Source organism: Cervus elaphus, chromosome 12 (genome assembly GCF_910594005.1).
Source record: "Cervus elaphus chromosome 12, mCerEla1.1, whole genome shotgun sequence".
NCBI classification, from domain to species: domain Eukaryota; kingdom Metazoa; phylum Chordata; class Mammalia; order Artiodactyla; family Cervidae; genus Cervus; species Cervus elaphus.
Genome location: NC_057826.1, coordinates 20749573 through 20770505, shown reverse-complemented (window position 1 = coordinate 20770505; position 20933 = coordinate 20749573). Strand labels below are relative to the sequence as shown.

The 20933-nt window shown below is 45.9% G+C and overlaps 1 protein-coding gene and 1 long non-coding RNA gene across 10 annotated transcripts in view; one reads left to right on the top strand and one right to left on the bottom strand.

The window, feature by feature from the left end:
* The first annotated feature begins 16121 nt into the window (after positions 1-16121).
* On the top strand, positions 16122-18602 carry LOC122705039. The gene is made up of 2 exons (XR_006344026.1): positions 16122-16240; positions 18277-18602. It is a non-coding gene; the product is annotated as an uncharacterized LOC122705039 (long non-coding RNA).
* The window catches only part of SLC8A3 (solute carrier family 8 member A3), a 159976-nt gene continuing 157472 nt past the window's right edge, over positions 18430-20933 (bottom strand). For all 9 annotated transcript variants that reach the window (XM_043920238.1, XM_043920242.1, XM_043920243.1 and 6 more), the window contains one exon: positions 18430-20527. In XM_043920238.1, coding sequence (XP_043776173.1) covers positions 20151-20527 — 377 coding nt within the window. In that variant the 3' untranslated portion in view covers positions 18430-20150. The remainder of the gene's footprint in view (positions 20528-20933) is intronic.

Below are 20933 nucleotides of genomic sequence, written 5' to 3'. Positions count from 1 at the left end.
ACTTTATCCTGAAGCAGCTCTCCCAAGATGATGGGAAAGGAAGGAAGGAAAGGAAAGCCATGAGGGTCTCTGTTTTGTTTTGTTTTTTTAAGGTATTTTTGATGTGGACCATTTTTTAAAAGACTTGATTGAATTTGTTACAATATTTCTTCTGTTTTATGTTTTGGTGGCTTTTTGGCCCTGAGGCATGTGGGATCTGAGTTCCCCATCCAGGGGTCCAACCCGCACCCCCTGCATTGGAAGATGAAATGCTAACCACTGGACTGCCGGGGAGTCCAGGGGGGTCTGTTAACAGACAAGAGTTGTTCCCCTTTCTGCTCACTGTGGCAGCTTCTCGGGTTGGCGCTGCTTGCCCTCTGGGTGGCAGATGCTCAAATACCATATGGGATATTGTGGGGCCCATGCCGGGTCTGGGTGGGCAACCCCGCCCCCTGCAACCCCATACACAGGGCCTGTGTGTGGGAAGTCCAGTTCTGGCTTGACCTTTTCCACACTTCCACACACCAATGCACGATGCCATGTCCACTTTGCTCCGAGGACCTTGCCTTGGGTTTCAGACCTGAGTTATAGCTCACACCTGGCTCCCTTCTGGGGAGCCCCTTCACCCGTGGGAAACTCACACAGCCTTGCCGTAGCAGTTGGTGGGAGTGCAGGTTGATCCTCATCGCCTCCTCTCTATATCTCTCTCACCTCTCACCTCCCTGCTTCACTAGGTAGAGTCTGGAGCCTGATCAGCAAGTTGCCTGCATCACAGATGTCTAATCGGGAAAAGAGATGTCAGATCAACAGCCAGCTTACACCCGCACAAACTGTTCTCTCAGAGCCTCCTTGCTTTTTCACCTTCAAGGAGGAGAGGAGGCAACCCAGGATTTCTTATCTATCTCTTTCCACTCTCTCCCCCATCCTCCTTTTATAGATTAGGCTGGGGAAGGGTGGTTAGTTCCAGAGCTATTTCAAGTGTCATGCTCTCTTAGCAGAGGGTATCAAGGCCCTAACTGTTGTTCTTTATAATATGAGATACCTAGCATCTCTGTTTTCTTCATCTTGGGCCCTAATCACTAATTCTGAGGAGGTAGAAAATGTTTGCCCCATCACAGTCCTATGACGGTGGGTTTAGTGATGGATACAAGGGAAAAGGAGCCCAGAGAGAATCTCTGGTAGTTCCATCTCCAGTCCCAGGGACCTCCAGCCTCCCACCATCTCAGAGCCTTAATAGGCCTGCTGCTCTTGACATCTCCACCCTCAGGGTGTTGACCCCAAGAGCCAGGGGACCAATTCATCTCCACTCCTCCAATGGGCTCCTGTGCTGTAGGAATACATCTTGTAAATTCCCATGAGTGACCCATTTCTTTAACCCCCCTGCGATGCTGGCCCAGGGGAAAGAATTGGAGCCTTCTAAGGGGAGTACTTTCAGAGATGTGTTATGTGCTGTAAACGGAAACCTGAGGTTTTTCAGTCCCCTATCCTCCCCCACTCTCCCGTGTTTAGCAACTCTCTTCTATAGACATCTCTCCTTCCTATTAAAGACATGAACTCTGCCTTCTGAGGGGCTTCCCAGCTGGCACTAGTGGTAAAGAATCTACCTCTCAATCCAGAAGACTTAAGAGACGTGGGTTTGATCCCTGCATTGGGAAGATCCCCCGAAGAAGGAAATGGCCACCCACTTCAGAATTCTTGCCTGAAAAATTGCACGGACAAAGGAGCCTGGCGGGCTACAGTCCATGGGGTCGCAAAGAGTCAGACACAACTGAAGTGACTGAGCACGCACACCCACTGCTTTCTGAGGGATCACCCTTGAGACCCAACAGAGCCATACTGGGCAGAGATGACTCCAGAGTGTTTAATTTACTCCCTTGCCCATAGGTGCCTTTAAAAGCCTTGGCCTGGAGATCCCAAGACCAGAGAAGTCTACGTGCTTGAGGCAAGAGGGTTGGGAAGGCAGCTTTTTCCTTGAGGAAGGTGGTGGGGAGTCAGCAGGAGATGGTGGGGAGGACCCCTGTGCAGCAGCAGGAGCCCAGCTCAGGTGAGAAGTCAGAGTCTATGAAGACCTGGCACAATTGGTGCTGTTCATTTCCCAGAGTCCCAGTAGGTTTCAGGTAAGTGCCTTCACCTTTCAAACACTGATTCTTTGTGCCTGGGCTCTTTGCTCTACTGCACACGGCAGCAGGTCTTACACTGCAGGAGGTTTGTGTCTTTCAGGGGACAAGAGTCACACAGAGAGGGAAGATGTGCTGAGCATCCTCAGGGGAAAGCAGACAGATACAGGATGGGGAGATGCAACAAACGCATCTTTAGGAAGTGGGACGGGAGTGAGAAAGCATCCTTGGAGGGAATCCGCAGTATGGGCCTGTGATTGTCAGGAAAGGAAGGACAAAAAAATGCGGAGATGTTTAGAGAGGAAATAAGGTGCAGGCAGAGCAAGAGGTGAAGCCAGGGGCAGGGAGAGGGAGAAGAGAGACAAGAAGGAAACTGGGAGTGGCTGAGAGAGCCCTGAGAGAGGGTCACAGCTGATGAAGAGTTGTGATAGGCTGAGTTCAAGAGGAAAAAATTACTGTGGGAGGAGGGAGGGAGGGAGGGAGAGGACTAACAGGCCTGGGGCAAGGGTGGAGGAAGAGGGATTGGGAGGAATGAGACGTTTCAAACTGGAAAAACAAACTAGAAATAGGCTGAGGTGTCTCTGCTGGACTGCTGGAGTTTGAGGTTTTCACACTGGTGACTGAGGGCTGCAGGGCAGCGTGTGGGCTATTTTAAGCAAGTTCAGAATAGACTCTCAGGAGAGTGGCAAACTGGTCTGGAACTCTGCTAGGGAGATTATTCCGGTCCCAGACTCAGCCCTTCTCAGGTGTTGGAGAAGACTCTTGAGAGTCCCTTGGACTGCAAGGAGATCCAACTAGTCCATCCTCAAGGAAATCAGTCCTGAATGTTCATTGGAAGGACTGATGCTGAAACTCCTTTGGCCACCTGATGTGAAAAACTGACTCACTGGAAGACCCTGATGCTGGGAAAGATTGAAGGCAGGAGGAGAAGGGGACGACAGAGGATGAGATGGTTGGATGGCATCACCGACTCGAAGGACATGAGTTTGACCAAGCTCGGGGAGTTGGTGATGGGCAGGGAAGACTGGCATGCTGCAGTCCGTGGGGTTGCAAAGAGTCAAACACGACTGAGTGACTGAACTGAACTGACTGAGACCCAGCCCGGGTCTCTGCTGCACCCAAGCTCCTGGACACTTCCACTTGGGTGTCCCACAAGTCTAGAAAACTCAGTGTAACTAAACCTGTGCATGCCATCTCCCTCCACCTCTCCTCAGTGCTAGGCACACCAGCAGCCACTCCCCCAAGCCTGGGACCCCACAGCCCTGCTTCTCTCCTTGCTCCAATGTCCTTCCCCCGCTGTCCATCCAGCTGGCCACCGTATTTTGTGAATTTCTACCTCTAATTCTCTCCCCCCGCTGGGGCCTCCTCTCCACCCCCACTGCCACATTCCATCTGCTTCCTTCAGTGGTGGATAGTTGTCAGTGGTGTCTGGTTTCCCTCTATCTATTCCCCAACTCAACCATCCTTCACAACACAGACAGCTCAGACTGAGCTAACAAAAAGCCAAATCAGATTATGCTTCTTTCCTGCTAAAAGTTCCTCAGTGGGGTGGAGGGGACACAAATTCATATGTTGAAGCCTTAACTTCCAATGTAACTGTATTCAGAGATGAGCCCTTTAAGGAGATAATCAAGGTTAGATGAGGCCCTGACACAATAGTACTGGTGTCCTTATCAGAAGAGGAAGAAATACCAGAGAAAAGACCATTTGATGACACAGTGAGAAGGTGACCATCTGCAAATCAGGAAGAGAGGCCTCTCCAGAAACCAACCCAATCAGCACCTTGATCATGAACTTCTGGCTTTCAGAACTGCGAAAAAATAAATTTCAGTCATTTAAGCCACCCAGTCTGTGTTATTTTGTTATGACAGGCTCCACAATAGATTTGCAGATAAATACAGTTGCCTTGGGGCTTCCCAGGTGGCACTGGTGGTAAAGAATCTGCCTGCAATGCAGGAGACATACAGACACAGGTTTGATCCTGGGTTGGGAAGATCCCCTGGAGGAGGGCATGGCAACCCACTCTAGTATTCTTGTCTGGAGAACCCCATGGACTGAGGGGTCTGGTGGGCTACAGTCCATAGGGTCACAGAGTCAGACATGGCTGAAATAGACTTAGCACCACCACAGTTGCCTTAGTTTAGACCACAAAGCTAAACTTCTTGATCTGGTTGTGATCTTCAACCACTCCTTCCATACAAACTTTTCCTAAAAATTATGCACATCTTGTTGTGATGTTAGCATTCTACACTACTGTATGCCCAATTAAACCCTGATGCTTTCACACATTCAGTTCACTCCTCAATCATAAGTATTACAATACTCTGTACCCCAGGCTTTTCAATGTCTTCCCTACTCATGCTTCCTCCTAAGATGACAACATCAATAATAATATAAAAAATGACAAGTCTACTAGGCAGTGCAATGTATAAATTACATCAGTTGTATAGTTGAATCTCCCAAACTCTAGACTAGATAATACTATTCTAACTATACGATGGAGTGAAAAATACAAGACTTTCACAACCTTAGGTGAGATAGTCAAGGTCATTCTGTCAGTGATATGAGAGCAGGACTTGATTCCTTGCTTGCTTGCTAAGTTACTTCAGTCATATCTGACTGTGCAACCCTATGGACTGTAGCCTACCAGGCCCCTCTGTCCATGGGATTCTCTAGGCGAGAATACAGAAGTGGGTTGTCATGCCCTTCTCCAGGGGATCTTCCTGACCTAGAGATTACTTTGCCAACAAAAGTCCATCTAGCCAAAGCTATGGTTTTTCCAGGAGTCATGTATGGGTGTGAGAGTTGAACTATAAAGAAAGCTGAGCACCGAAGAACTGATGCTCTTGAACTGTGGTGTTGGAGAAGACTATTGAGAGTCCCTTGGACTGCAAGGAGATCAAACCAGTCAATCCTCAAGGAAATCAGTCCTGAATGTTCATTGGAAAGACTGATGCTGAAGCTGGAACTCCAATACTTTGGCCACCTGATGTGAAGAACTGACTCATTGGAAAAGACACTGATGCTGGGAAAGATTGAAGGCAGAAGAAGGGGATGACAGAGGATGAGATGGTTGGATGGCATCACCAACTCAATGGACGTGAATTTGAGCAAACTCCAGGAGCTGGTGATGGACAGGGAAGCCTGACATGCTACAGTCCATCAGGTTGCAAAGAGTTGGACACGACTGAGCGACTGAACTGAACTGAGAGACTGAACTCACATCTCTTTATGCTCCTGCATTGGCAGGCAGGGTCATTACCACTAGCCACCTGGGAAGCCTGGTCTCTACAAATAAGTCACTCTGTGCTCTCCATCACTTCTTCGTGCAGCATTGCCAATCTGCCTGTGGATGTACATCCTCATTTGTCTTCCTTGTATAGCTAATTATGTCTGGTCCTTCAAAACTTAGCTCACCCAGTCTGACTCTTGGTGCTTCTTCCTGAGTGCTTCCAAACCACCCTGATCTTACCCCAGCCACAGTCCTGAGCTTTCAGGAGGAATATGGTGAAAAGTGGAGTGTCTGTTTACAGTTGTTTCTTAATTTGTCACTGGAGAATGGTCAGTTAAAATCTTTGAGCTGGTGAAAAGATTTTCTTTGCCTGATATTTTAAAACTACAGTGAGGTATCACCTCACACAGGCCTAAATGGCCATCATCAAAAAGTTATGAATAATAAATGCTGGAGAGGGTGTGGAGAAAAAGGAATCCTCTCACTCCGTTAGTGGGAATGTAAATTGGTATAGCCACTATGGAGAACAGTATGAAGGTTCCTTAAAAAACTAAAAATAGAATTACCATATGACCCAGCAATCCCACTCCTGGGCATATATCTGGACAAAAGTACAGTTTGAAAATATACATACACCCCAATGTTCATAGAGCACGATTTACAATAGCCAAGGCATGGAAACAAGCCAAGTGTCCCTTGACAGATGAATGGATAAGGAAGATGTGGTACACATATACAACGGAATATATTACTCAGTAATAAAAAAGAATGAAGTAATGCCATTTGAAGCAACATGGATGGACCTAGAAATTATCATACTAACTGAAGTAAATCAGATAAAGGTGAGTATTATATGATATCACTTATAAGTGGAATCTAAAAAAATGGTACAATGAAATTATTTACAAAACAGAGATAGATATATAGACGTAGGAAACAAACTTATGTTTACCAAAGGGAAGTGGGTAGGGGATAAACTAGGAGTTTGTGATTAAAATATACACACTGCTATATATGCAATAGATAACCAACAAGGACCTACTTTATAGCACAGGGAACTACAGTCAATATCTTGTAATAACCTATAATGGGAAGAGATCTTTAAAAAGTATATATATATTTATGTATATGGCTGAATCTCTTTACTGTACATCTGAAACAACACAAAACATTGTGAATCAACCATATTTCAATAAATTTTTAAAAAGGAACTAAGATTAAAACAATAACAATCATTGTTCTTCTGACTAATATTTGAAACTACTCAAACATTACTTCCTTCTAGAAAGAAACCCCAACTGCTCTGTTCATTATATGCTGCTTTAGAATCAAATGCTGCTGCTTCAGGCTCCCAACAGACTGCCCCTCTGACCACCAAAGCGCGTGTCCTTACCCAAATTACAATCAGTAATTCTTATGTCTATTCCTTCAGCTAGACCGAGGTCACCACCTTAGGCTTAGAATACCTTGCAAACCTAAATGAGGGCAGTTATATGAAAACATTCAAAGGATGTTGGAGATACACTGAGATGTTTACATGGGAAGAATTATGCAATTAGCACATTTAAGAAGAAAACCGGATATACAAACAAAAAGATACTGTGGTTTGTCTTTAGAGAGCAGTATTGATATAAGCATATTTGAACATATGATGAGATGTGCATGGTAAGAGGGAGAGAGAAGTTATAGAGCATAGAGGTTTGGAGCAGTGAATCTCACACTTGAGCTGAGCATTGGATTCATTTGGAGGGCATGCTAAACACAGTTTGCTAGGACTCATGCCCAGGGATCTTGAATCTGGGATGAGGCCTGAGAATTTGCATTTATAATAAATTCCATGTGTTGCTGATGTTACTCATCTTGGGACTCTACTTTGAGAATCATTGGATTAGAATATGGTTTCTAGTGTCAAATGAATCCAAGTACATTCTGGTGCTTCTAAGAGGTAGTTGGGTGACTGGGCAAATCGCTTGTCTGCTCTGAGTCTCAGTTTCTTCATCTGTAAAATGGGGATAATGGGTCTTTCTCAAGGGTGGCCACAGTGGTTCAGTGAGGTAATAAGGATGAAGTATTGATACTCGGCACAGTGCCTGGTACAAAGCTGGGGCTCACTCTCTGTGAGTCATCATCTTCCTCCTCTTGCTTTGCATCATCAATGAACTTTGGCACTGGGAGGAGCCTGGAAAATTGCCTACTTGGATAAATGAAAAAAATCCAAGACCTTGATAAGTTAAGTCATCTTCTGCAGGTCAGACACCTAGCTTGTGATAGAGATGTAATTAAAATTCTTGGCTCTTAATTTAGTATTCTTAATGGAGCTTAATTTAGCACATCTAAAGAGAGATATGACATATGTGAACAGAAAAGTCCATTAAATGTGGAAGAAGAAGTGTGTCTACTGTGATGTTGAGTAATACATCATGTCAGTATCTAAAATATGAGATGTTTAGGGAAAGGTATGAGCTTCCCTTGTGGCTCAGACTGTAAAGAATCTGCCTGCAATGCAGGAGAGCCGGATTCGATCCCTGGTTCAGAAAGATCCCCTGGAGAAGGGCATGACAACCCACTCCAGTATTCTTACCTGGGGAATTCCAGGGACAGAGGAGCCTGGTGCGCTATAGTCCATGGGGTCGCAAACAGTCAGACATGACTGAGTGACTAACACTACTACTACCACTAGGGAAAGGTATCGTGAAATTTACTTACTGAGGCAATGAAATGAGATGTAAATAGCATGGTGAGATATACATCCCATTGCAGAAAGGTGTGATAGAGGCTGTATTATGGGAAGGTAATTTCTTGAGGAGAAGGGTGAAGGGACAGTTCAATGTCAGCAGCAAAGCCATGTGATACACCAGGGCAGGGAGGGGAAGTGGAGAGAGCACTCACTATGGGAATCTCCCCCCGGCCCCTGGCTTTGCTATGAACTAGCTGTGTGTCCTTGAGCAGTTAGCTCTCTGGGCCTCCTCAGCATTCTCACCTGTGAGTGCCTGCTATATGTCACACACTTTGCTAAGTCTGTTATCTCATGAAATCATTGCAACAACTCTGTATGCTCTGCTAGAAACCTGCCTGACTCTACATCTATTCTTCCCTTCTCCACTGCTGCCTCCTCTGCCATGGAGGGCTGGCTTCTGTGAATTGCATCAGTGGAATTCTAGTGCTGTCTGGATAAACCAGGAGTCCAGCAGGAGGTGGGAGGGTGGGAAGGGAGGAAAGAGGGGTGTTTATTCCCCTGGTTCTTTTCTTGGGTTTGCCTTGTACCGACTGGATTTCAACTGAAATTGCTCCATGATGGTGTGGTCACTCACCTAGAGCCAGACATCCTGGAGTGCAAAGTCAAGTGGGCCTTAGGAAGCATCACAATGAACAAAGTGAGTGGAGGTGATGGAATTCCAGCTGACCTATTTTGAATCCAAAAAGATGATGCTGTTAAAGTGCTGCACTCAATAGGTCAGCAAATTTGGAAAACTCAGCAGTGGCCACAGGACTGGATAAGGTCAGTTTTCATTCCAATCCAAAAGGCAATGCCAAAGAATGTTCAAATTACCACACAGTTGCACTCATCTCACTTGCCAGCAAGACTATGCTCAAAATCCTTCAAGCTAGGCTTCAGCAGTACATGGACCGAGAACTACAAGCTGGATTTAGAAAAGGCAGAGGAACCAGAAAATCAAATTGCCAACACATGCTGGATCACAGAAAAAGCAGTGGAATTCCAAAAAACATCTATTTCTGCTTTGTTGACTGTGCTAAAGCCTTTGTGTGGATCACAACAAACCGTGGATCACAACAAACTGTGGAATATTCTTAATGAGACGGGAATACAGACCACATTACCTGCCTCCTGAGAAACCTGCATGCAGGTCAAGAAGGAACAGTTAGAACTGAACATGAAACAACAGACTGGTTCAAAATTGTGAAAGGAGTACATCAAGGCTGTATATTGTCACCCTGCTTATTTAACTTATATGCAGAGTACATCATGCGAAATGCCAGGCTGGATGAAGCGCAAGCTGGAATCAAGATTGCTGGGAGAAAGAGCAACAACCTCAGACATGCAGATGATACCACTTTAAAGGCAGAAAGTGAAGAGAATCTAAAGAGCCTCTTGATGAAGATGAAAGAGTAGAGTGAAAACTATGGCTTAAAACTCAACATTCAAAAAACAATCATGGCATCCGGTCCTATCACTTCATGGCAAATAGATGGGGGGAAATGTTGAAACAGTGTCAGATTTCACTTTCTTGGGCTCCAAAATCACTGCAGGTGGTGACTGCAGCCACAAAATTAAAAGACACTTGTTCCTTGGAAGAATAGCTAAGACAAACCTAGACAGTGTATTAAAAAAGCAGAGACATCACTTTGCCAACAAAGGTCCGTATAGTCAAAGCTATGGTTTTTCCAGTAGTCACGAATATATGTATATGAGAGCTGGACTATAGAAAAGGCTGAGCACCGAGAATTGATGCTTTTGCACTGTGGTGCTGGAGAAGACTCTTGAGAGTCCATTGGACTGCAAGGTGATCAAACTAGTGAATCCTAAAGAAAATCAACCCTGAATATTCTTTGGAAGGATTGGTGCTGAAGTTGAAACTCTAATACTTTGGCCACCTGATGTGAAGAGCTTTTCCTGATTAGAAAAGACCCTGATGCTGGGAAAGACTGAGGGCAGGAGGAGAACGGGGCAACAGAGGATGAGATGGTTGGATGGTGTCACTGACTCAATGGACATGAACTTGAGCCATCTCCGGGAGTTAGTGAAGGAAGAGAAGCCTGATGTGCTGCCGTTCACGGGGTCACAAAGATTCGGACACAACTTAGTGACTGAACAACAACAGAAACAAAAAACTTCTGAACACGACTCTCTCCTTCTCAGTTCCAAAAATCTCTCCTCCCGTGCTATTTGAGCCAAGAGGTGGCAACAGTCCCACTGCCGCCAGCCCTGGATTTTCAGTACTGTCCACACTTTTGGATTATCCCAATTTGAAAATGCCATTTATTTCTGTTGGGATTCTGACTGACACAGGACAGATGCTGGAAGTGGTTCCAGGAAACAGACTCATAAAATGGAATTTTGGGCTTGGGTTGATCATGTATTTGAGGAGTCCAAAGATAACTTCCTGGATGAGGACAAATGGAACAAGGCACTTCATGGTAGATGGCAGGATTGAAATTTCCCAATTTATTACAAGGTAAAGCAAGGTGTTTGGAGATCAATGTGTTCTGGCACTTAGAACAGTAATAAAAATTGTGGAGCCACCAGCTCTTTTTATGGCCTTAAAGATCATACATAAGGAAAAAGACAAATGAAAATTATGAATATTCCCATAAGGAACTGGAAATCCTCCCAGAAAACCTTAAAGGAATTCTTCCTCACCTATAGGCACTGGGAGGATAGGAATATGGACCAAGTCCAAGTTACAGCATCAGTTAAATACACAACACCAACCCACTCCAGTATTCTTGCCTAGAAAATCCCATGGACAGAAGAGGCGGTCAGGCTACAGTCCATAGGATTGCAGAGTTGGAAATGACTGAGCATGCATATTATGTATCTTAAGGACACAGGTAGGGAAGGAGTGAAACCTAGTAACATGAGACTTTAACTGTGTAGAACTGGGCACCTTATCTAGAAAACTATAAAAATTAGATTTATACAGCCACTGTTTAATTATGAAAATTGAAGAGATAATTATGGAATCCAAGCCAGTCAAGTCAAGCAGGCACCAGTAAGCTGTAAAAACATGTGGCTTAGATGCTTATGGGCTTCCCTGGTGGCTCAGAGGGTAAAGAATCTGCCTGCAATTCAGGAGACCCAGGTTCAATCCCTGGGTCGGGAAGATCCCCAGGAGAAGGAAATGGTAACCCACTCCAGTATTCTTGCCTAAAGAATCCCCATGGACAGAGGAGCCTGGTGGGCTACAGTCCATGGGGTTGCAAAGAGTCAGACACAACTGAGAGAATGCACTCGCTTAGATGCTTATAGCAACTCTACCTACAGCTTTGCTGCCTCTTTTTCAGCCATACTGTGGCTTCACAGATAATTCCCTGTGGCCAGTTAATAAATAAGGGGAAAGCATGAACCTAATTCTGGGGTGGATCTACAGTGTACCAGAACCAGCCAAAAGTGGAGAGCACCCTGCTATAGCCCCACTGAAATGGCCCTCAGAGACCGCAGTGGTGGAAATTCTCCTGGGGCCAAACTTCAGGCAGAACATCTGATTGCCCATTTTAGCCTGAATTATGAATCTACACTGATTCACGTGCTGTGCTGTGCTTAGTCACTCAGTTATGTCTGACTCTTTGCGACCCCATGGACTATAGCCCTTTAGGCTCCTCTCATGGGGATTCTCCAGGCAAGAATACTGGAGTGGGTTGCCATGTCCTCCTCCAGGGGACCTCCCCGACTCAGGGACTGAACCCAGGTCTCCTGCATTGCAGGCGGATTCTTTACCATCTGAGCCACCAGGGAAGCCCACACTGATTCATACACAGTGAAAAAAGGGTGGCTGGCTCCCTGAAGCTTTGAAAGGAAGGTAATTGGTGACACAGAAGTTTGAAGACGTGGACCTCTGGGATGCTGCCCAAAGTGTGAAGATATTAGTGCCTACCTAAGAATGATCATGGTAGTAGAAGTTCTCAATCATCAGATGGACAGGATGCCTCACGCTATAGATCTTAGTTGGCCCCTTTCTCCAGCTGTTCTGGTGGCTTGTTCAATGGATTCATCCATAAAATTGTTCTGGCAACAGGGATGGAAGTTATGCTTGAGCCTAGTAATTGGATCCCCTCCCTGAGGCTCATTTGGCTCTTGCCAATGGTAAGTGGACAACCTGCTAATTGCAGAGGTAACCGATAAGCCTTTGATATGATACTATGTTCCAGGAAGATCAGCTAGTTACCTGGGTGATTACACTGAATCATTCTCTTCATGGAAGAGGTAGCTGTTAGTCTTCGCAAGGAGATGAACTCAATTTCTGGATGTGGATTTGCCCATAGTGTCTCTGCTAACATCATTTATGGACTCAGATTGCCTTATCCATTGCCATATATCTTTTATAACACAGTGTTTAATCAGAGGCAGTAACTTAGCACATATCCTATCACTCAAATGTGGTTGACTTGACATAACAGTGAAATGACCTGTTGCAGGCTCACTTACAGTACCAGCTAGGAGGTAATACCTTGTGAGGCTGTGATGCTGTCCTACTGAATGCAGTGTGTGCTTTAAATTGCTTCTTTGGTGGCTCAACAGTAAAGAATGTGTCAGCCAATGCAGGAGAGGCAGGAGAAATGGGTTTGATCCCTGGATTGGGATGATCCCCTGCAGATGGAAACGGCAACCCACTCCATTCTTGCCTGGAAAATCCCATGGGCAGAGGAGCCTGGTGGGCTATAGTCCTCCACAGGGTCACAAAGAGTTGGACACAACTTAGTGACTAACAACAGCAACAGCATGCTTTAAATTGGGAACCAGTATAGTGTTGACTTCTTCCAGACAGGATGCATAGGTCTGAGGACTAAAGAGTGGAGGTGGGGTGTTCCCTCTCATCATTATGCCTAATAATCTCCTGGAAGAACTTTACTTTCTGCCCCTATAACCTTGGCCTCAGTAGGTCTGGCAGTCCTAAAGCCTAAGGGAGAAATGCCTCTACCAGGGAACACAGTTTCAGATTATTTATATCAAGAAGGTTAAGAAGATCACTGAACTGGGTAGGGTGATTATCCCAGTTATTTAGGGGGACCTGGGTTGCTACATAATGAGAGTAAGGACTGTTTTGGAACCTTGGGATTCATTGTGGGTGCCTTTTCATACTCCCTTTCCTGAGAATACCAACCAATGAAAAACTAGAGCAAAACACCAAAATTTCAAATTTTCTGGGATGAAGGTTTGAGTTACCACACCAGGTTAAAGGACCTCATCCAACTGAAATACTGACTGAGAGTAATGGGATTTGGAATGGTTGGGGAAAGATGACATCATGACATGGTAGAAGATGCACGTGCGGAGACTACCATTTACTAGTAGTAGCAACACTGCACTAAGCCTTACTCTGTAAGACAGAATATTTTAGGGTGACCAACTATCCCCATTTCCTAGGACTGAAGTGTTTCCTAAAACATGGGAACCTCAGTGCTAAAACCAGGAAAGTCCAGGAAAAACCAAAACAAGTCATCCTATTTATGCTCCTCATTTCTTTTAATCAGCACTATGAAAGTAAACAAAGCATGTCTTACACACCTAAGAGGTGTAAATGAAGATAATAGGCAGTGACTTTGAAATCTGGTGGACCTACATAGTTAAGTCCAGCTTATTTACTTGCTGGATGACCTTGGCCAGACTACATGGCTTCTTCCAAAGCTTCATCTCCTTCTGTGAGTCCGCAGGTATTTCCATACATCATGACCCACTTTAGTATTAGCAAGGAAGACTCTATATGGGCTGCTGTCCCTCTCTATGTCACTGTTTCTTTGATGCCAAACATATCTGCCCCACTTCTCCAAAGACCAAGGGGCTTGCCTGACCTGGAGATTCTGCTGCCCCTTGGCTGTCCCTTTAAATCTTAACCTCTGTGCTCCATGCAGGCCAAGAAGCCAGAGACCCGCTCCTGCTACAGAAGCAAGGCTATGAAGGGCTTTTCTCCACCTCCAGGGAGCCTGCCTGGACCAACATGTTGTATGAGGTGGCCTGAGGTCATCCATCTGCCCCTGGAACACTGCCAGGCTCCTGGAACATGTCAGACCCCAGTGGCACCAGTTGTAAGGGATTTTACCACAAAGCATTATTGTGAGGTGAAAGGAATATTTCTAGGGTACGTGCTAGGTACAGGGCACTATGGTAATTGCCTTAAAAAATGGCTCATTTAACCTTGCAACAACAGTATGTCTGGCTTGGAGAAAATGAAGTTCACGGAGGTTAAAGTCACTTGTTTAAAAATCCCCACAAAATGTAAAAATGATACAACTGGGATTCAAACCCCATAGAATACTGGAGGTTAGCACCAACATATAGAAGGTCAAATGGCAAAACCCAAACCTTGACCCCATAGTAGGTGTCACAGGCACAAGTGGCTCCAGGGACCAGGAGGTCCTGGGACTGAGAGTGGAAGGCTGAATAAGGACTCTGGGGAATTGAGGACTTAAACCCTGTCAACACGGGGTGACCACTGATCAGCTCTGCTGGAGGACTGCCATGAAGGGATGCTCACCCAGTGTGGCCAGAGAAGCTAAAATCCATATTTTTATACAAAATGCTTGTTTAAAGACACTGAAAACTATTCTACTTAAGAAATACATTGATCATGATGTATGGCAGAAGCCAACACAATATTGTAATTATCCTTCAATTAAAAATAAATTAAAAACAAACACATCAATCTTGTTAGCCCGCTCCCCCCATCCCCTGGTTACATCAAAGATGTAACATCAAAGATGGTTACATCAAAGAAAAAAAAATACATGGATCAAATGCATCACACTGCTGCCCACCAGGTTTAACTCCTGCCCTGCACAGTCATGGAAAGAGAAACGGATTGAATAAGGAGTCTGCCAGAGGCCGTGATCATAGCAGAAGAGTGAATTACCTCACAATGTGGAAGCAACGTCACTCATGTAATCTGACCTTGTAATAAAGGTCACTGGGGGGGCCATAGAGTGACAACCATCTCCTACTGTGTTTCACCTGATAGAGAAGTTGGGACGAACCTGAGATACAGCAGAAAGGTTAGAAATTAGATTAGACTAATTAGATTAGAAATCAGAATCCGAGGATTTTGCGGCATCAAAGTAGTTTACCTTGGGTCACCTCCTTTCCAGATTCTTAAGCATGATGAATTCCCTCCACATTTATGAGTAAAGGTTAATCCCATTTCTTATAAAGACAGTTTGATTCCCCTGTTCTTTTCTGACCATGTTGTAAATATATGGCATGCCTTCTAGGAGCAGTTTTCTAGGAACACTTTCCTAAGATGTCTTTTGAATCACCCCCTCCTTGGGAACAGGGAATATACCATCATGAATTGTGAATAATTAGACTCATCGACCCAAATCACTTTATCACAGTGAAATTTCCCTTTTTGGAAATTTTCACCAGTTTGACTCTTACTGGGTCCATTCAGCTGCCCCTAGAGGAGGTCCTTGCTCAGTTAAGGATGGGGACAAAAGGAGGAGAAGAGGACTGAATTAGGGCAAGAGGGCTGGCTTCTCAGCTATTCCTCCTGGACCCTGGCTGCCTCCCAGGGTCCCTCACTGGAAGAAAGGCCTTCTGATGGGGCTCATCCTTTGTTCCAGTATCATGGAAGGCTATGACATTCTGATTTAGAATTAGAAGACTTGTGTTTGTGACCTGCCTTTTACTATCTGTGTGCTCCTGGGCAATTGTTTAACCCCTAGGAACCTCACTGATAAAATGAAAATAATATCTACTTCTGTGGTTCTTAACCAACTCAAAACATGAAAGGTTTGTAAACCACAAAGCTCCAACATGGACATAGGTCAGATTGCTTTTGGCCATTGCTACTAAAAATACCTATCTTTAATCACCAAGGGGTTGTGGCAGAGGTAACCATTCATACAAAAAAAAAAAGAAAATCATGTCTCAGAAGATAGAATGGTCATTGGGAAGTGGCAGCCCAGCCAGAACTGTATTTCCTATCTCCTTTGCATTTGACTGGGTTGAAGTGAGTAACATTTACTAAAGGAATACGAGCCAAAGTGATGAGTACCACTTCAGAGCCAAGGCATGAGAAATGTGCCTACTTCTCTAATTTCTTTTCCACCCACCACCCAAGGAGGAGGACTCCAAAGCCTCTGAGATTGGCAGCATTGAAAAATGGGAGAAAACAGTTCCTGAGTCCTTGCCTGGAAGAAAGCCAACTACTGACTGGGACCATTCTCGCTGGATTATGATGTGAGTGAGAAATGCTAAAACGTTTTGTTAAACCCTGACATCCTGGGGTTTCTTTATTACAGCAGCTAAGATTGCTCTAAGTAATAAATGAATCAAGGGGATGGGAATGCTACAGCTCCGCCAGGAAAAAGTGCTGAAAATGCCATGTGCCTAACGGCTGGCTGTGTCTTTTCCACACTAGTACACAGGCCAATGGAGCCAAGGGATGGCAAAAAGACATCTGCTATGCTCCATCAGATGAGGTCGGTGGGCAGTTTAATCACACACACACACACAGAGATACATCACATATATGTATATATATATGTATGTATGTATGTATATTCTAGAATCCCAGTGTTAAAGCTAGAAGTAATGAGCTTCAGAGGCCATATATTAAAACTTTTTTTGTGGTTCAGGAAATGGAGGAAGGTGGACTGGCTCAAGTGCTTAGAGCTATTCAGTGGTGGCATCTTAACTAGTACCAAGTCCTCAGAACTGGTTCAACCAGGTCTCTACAGTTCAACCCAGCTTCTCTCTTGACAAAGTCTAACATCTGGATAACCCAGAAATGACTCACAAAAGGGGAGAGATGGAGACAAATGGATTTTATGATTCTGCATCTACCGTTTCATCAGCTAACAGGCATCTCTCACTGTCAATTTTGTGGCTGGCAAAAAAAAAAATGACCGAGCCTTGTTGCCAAACCCTTTGCCCAGACTGCTTTTTTTGCGTTCTTGTGCGTCCTTTTAAACGCTATCCTCTAGCCACGACTATTGCTAATCCATGACTCTGCCAGGCCCTGATTCACCCCGTGCCTTCAAGCATGCTGTTTCTTCTCGAGTGTTCTTCATCACCAACCCCCTCACCAAGATAACTCACTCTTCTTCTTCCAAGATTTTACCCACCTCTTCCATTTCCTGTGAAGTCTTCTCCAATTCTTGCAGGCTGAATCAGTGTTTCTTTCCATCGTGTCCTTGTGGTGCTCTGTCTATGCCACCTTTTGACCACTCATGGCACAGAACTGTAGTTTTTTTTTCCCACCTTGATGGCTCATATGCATCAAAGCCTTCTTCCCGTCCCTTTACTTTTTGGAAAGGGTGACAGTACATACAAGGTGGTCGCCACCCTCCTCTCCTCCCCTGAGTTGTTCAGACCAGGAGTGGGCACTTGGCAAAGTAACCAGGCCACGGGTACCCCTGCCACCTTGACAGAGCCTTCTACAAAGGATTCTGCCTTTGGGGAATGGCCCCTTTTGATGACAAATTGGCCCCATTTCCTCCATTGAGAATTTGCATTCAGACTTTAAAAGAGATGCTCCAGGTTGTTGTGGGGAAAAGTTGTGAGGTCATGATAGTGTGTCAGGGCCATGCCAGACCACGTACAAGACGAGCAAAGCAAGAGCACGTTGGGAAAGGGAGGAGGTGCATAGGCCTGCGAGGGAGAAGGAACAAGGATGGGGGACACACTGTGATTTGGGGGACACGGGACGTGGCCTCAGTTCCTGAGGCCTTTCAGGTTGCTGTGGCCAGCCGTGCTCCTGCCTTGGGTTCCCCAGGAGGCCCCCACCAGGGCTTCGAAGTAGAGCCCCCCACCAGGGCTTCGAAGTAGAGCCCCCCACCAGGGCTTCAAAGTAGAGCCCCTCTTCATTTCTTGAATGACTTTAATGGGTTTCTGCTTCTTGTAACCCAAAGAGCCTTGGTTAAAGAAGCTCTACCTCCCACTCTGGACTGTGAGCTTCTTGAGGTCAGAAACTCTATCTTCCTCTTCATTGTAGCACCAGAACATATCTCAAGGCACACAGGGTATTCAAAATCATTTGTTGAAAGAGTCATGAGTAAACGAATGACTGGATGTGCCCATTGGTAATAAACACAGGATGCTGTTGGTCTAGCTGGACTCCCTGACCCAGCAGGCCTTTCTAATACCAAAAGCTCTTTCCCCTTTAATCATCACAGCTCTACCTCTCATGTCCTCCAGCCTCTTAAAATCCAGATTTTGACAGGTGGCATTTCCCTGAAGCTTTTTTTTTTTTTTTTTTGCTTTAAAATTCCTAGGTTTGGCACATGGGCATCTAAGGAGATGACATGTACAAACAGGAGATACAAATAGGAGATGACACTTTCACCTCAACCACTACAGCCCCAGAAGGAACCCAAGGTGGCCCCCTGGACCTTTTCCTGAAGCAACATTGGGAGAAGCAAGCTGTCTTCAGAGAGATATAAGTATAGCTTTTATTTTTTTTTTTTTAAAACCAACCCAACATTTCCACTGGCAACTGTCAACATAGCTTATGACATGAACACGGTTTCTTTTCCAGTTATTTGTTTTCTTAAAAAATGTGTTTAAAATTAAACAGGTGTTTTTCATTTCTTCTTTTCCCTTAAAAAATGTACTTATGTCAATGCAGAAAGCCTAAAGATCTGTGGGCAGTCTTTTGGTGATTATATATATGTGTGTGTGTGTGTGTGTGTTTTAAAGCCAGGTTCTTTCAAAATTTGTTGGGAAAAGGTCTGTAGGGCATGGCAATCTCTCTATAAACCCAGGCTCCATGGAATTATGGCAGCTAATATTCCTCCTACTGGGGCAAGAAATAGCCCACAGGCTGGAAAAAGAGCTTCAAGAGGTTTAAAACCAAGCAGGAATGTGGGAGAGATGAGGAATTCCAATCCCTGTCCTGTGAAAATCCTTTCAAACATGACCCAAGAGTCCAGGAGACGTGAAGCCCTCATTTTCTTATAAACTTCTAAGTTTTTGCAGGAAATCAAGAAATAGAGTCAAAGCTCTTAGTCTGGTGCGCTAGGAAGTGAGGGAGTGGTGAAGCTGACATCTCTCAGAATCACTGACATTTTCAATAGAATCTTTTCCCTACAGATCCCACTAGGTGGGCATCGCTTCTCTCCTGCCTCAGATGCAAAGCCAGAGATGTTCTAGAAGGCATATAGCCCTTCTGCTTTCCTAGCTGCCCTCTGTCATCATATTCTATTTCTATTTTCATCCCCTAGCTCCTGCTTGGTGGGTCTTCCTGCAGAGGGGTAAACATCCAGACACTGATGCAATGAGACAGACAGAATCTGAAAGGCTCGGGCAGGGAAGAGAACAAGGACTTCTTGTAAACTGGATCTTGACAAAGCTTGAGATAAAGCTGTTCCTGCTCCAGCCTTCGCAGGTGTGTGAACTTACCACCACCCAGACACCACAGTCCATTCAAGAAGGCAGAGGATAAAAGGAGAAAGGGAACAGGAACTCGATGGAGCAGGAGACAGAGGTTACCCAGGGAGAGTCGGGGAAAGGGTGTGTCTGAAAGTTCAGGCCTCTGCCCGTCGGCTCAGACCTTGAGCTTCTTCGCAGCACCGTCATCACTAACCTCAGAGAGAAAAGACAAGGTGGACACACAAATGATGAGCAAAACCTGGTGGGAAAACGAAAGCAACCATGATACTGACAATGATGAACAGAGACCCCCGAGCCAGCCACGGGGACAGGTCTCATTTTCACGCCTCGCGGGCGGAGTGAGAGGATGGTGATGTGTTAAGCTGGACAGACAGGAGAAATCCTGTCCCCCCGCCGAGGAAAGTTAGAAAGCAAAGGAATAGTCAGAAGAAGGTGGAAGAGAAGGTGGCGAGAGGGTCTGACTTTGCTATGGGTCAGGGACACGGCGGGAAGACAGGCTGGAGGTGGATCTGTTGCTGTCGTTGGTGTGGATTGAATTAAATATTTTGCCAAGTGGGTATTTTGTCTGTTCCACTGGACGGATGGACTCTGCCCTTTCAGTTCACTGCCGGGGCCCAGTCCGGTGATGCTCCTGCGGCTCGGGTCCTGAGGCTGCCTCTCCGGGGTATGGCTCATCCCCCAGAGGTCATGGGTGGGGACATGCCCTTCTCTGGGGAGAAGCTGTAGGCCTGCCCGGCCGGAGGCCTCGTTCTGTGACTCAGAACCCTTTGATGTAGCAGTAGGCCTCCAGCGTGGCAAAGAGTATGTAGAGAAGCCACAGGCTCACAAAGAGCCAAGTTGTGGCCAGCTTGCAGCCACGAGGGCCGCCCAGCTCCCCGCCCAGGTGGGGCCGCCGGCGGTACAAGAGCACGCTGATGCACACGAACGCGAAGATGGTGAAGAGGGTGACGGAGAAGGCCAGCGTGCCGGCCGACACGTGAAACTCCTGTCCCTGCAGGGCCCAGTAGATGGCGGCCACGGACCAGGCCAGGCCAATGCCCAGGAAGACGTTGACGGCGTTGCTGCCCGTGACGTTGCCGATGGAGGCGTCTGCGTACACGTCCTGGATGGCAGCCGCTTTGCTGGCAAATGTATCTGGAAAGAGGCAGAGACAGTGAGAGCCGGTGGGGAGGCTGAGACGTGGAGGGCCTTCCGTGGAGAGAGGCCGAAAGGCAGCCGGGGCCAGCAGGCTGAGCCTTGGGAGTGAGAGGCAGGGGCCTGGGGGCTCCTCCCTGTTCCACTGTTAATAAACTGTGTGGCCTTGGGCTGGTCACCTTACTTCTCTGGGCTTCCGTTCCTAATCTGCTTGAGCCTGAAAGGTTCCCAAGGGTCCTTCTGGTCCTGATGTTTACTGAGTGGCTTTTATGGTTCCCTTCTGACTACTTCTGTAAGGGGGGTGTGCTTTCCCATAATATCTCCCAGGGAACTCTGACATCCAGGGAAGCTGCTTAGAATACGTGCCTGATTTCCCCTGTCACGTGGGACATTTACTTTCAAAACA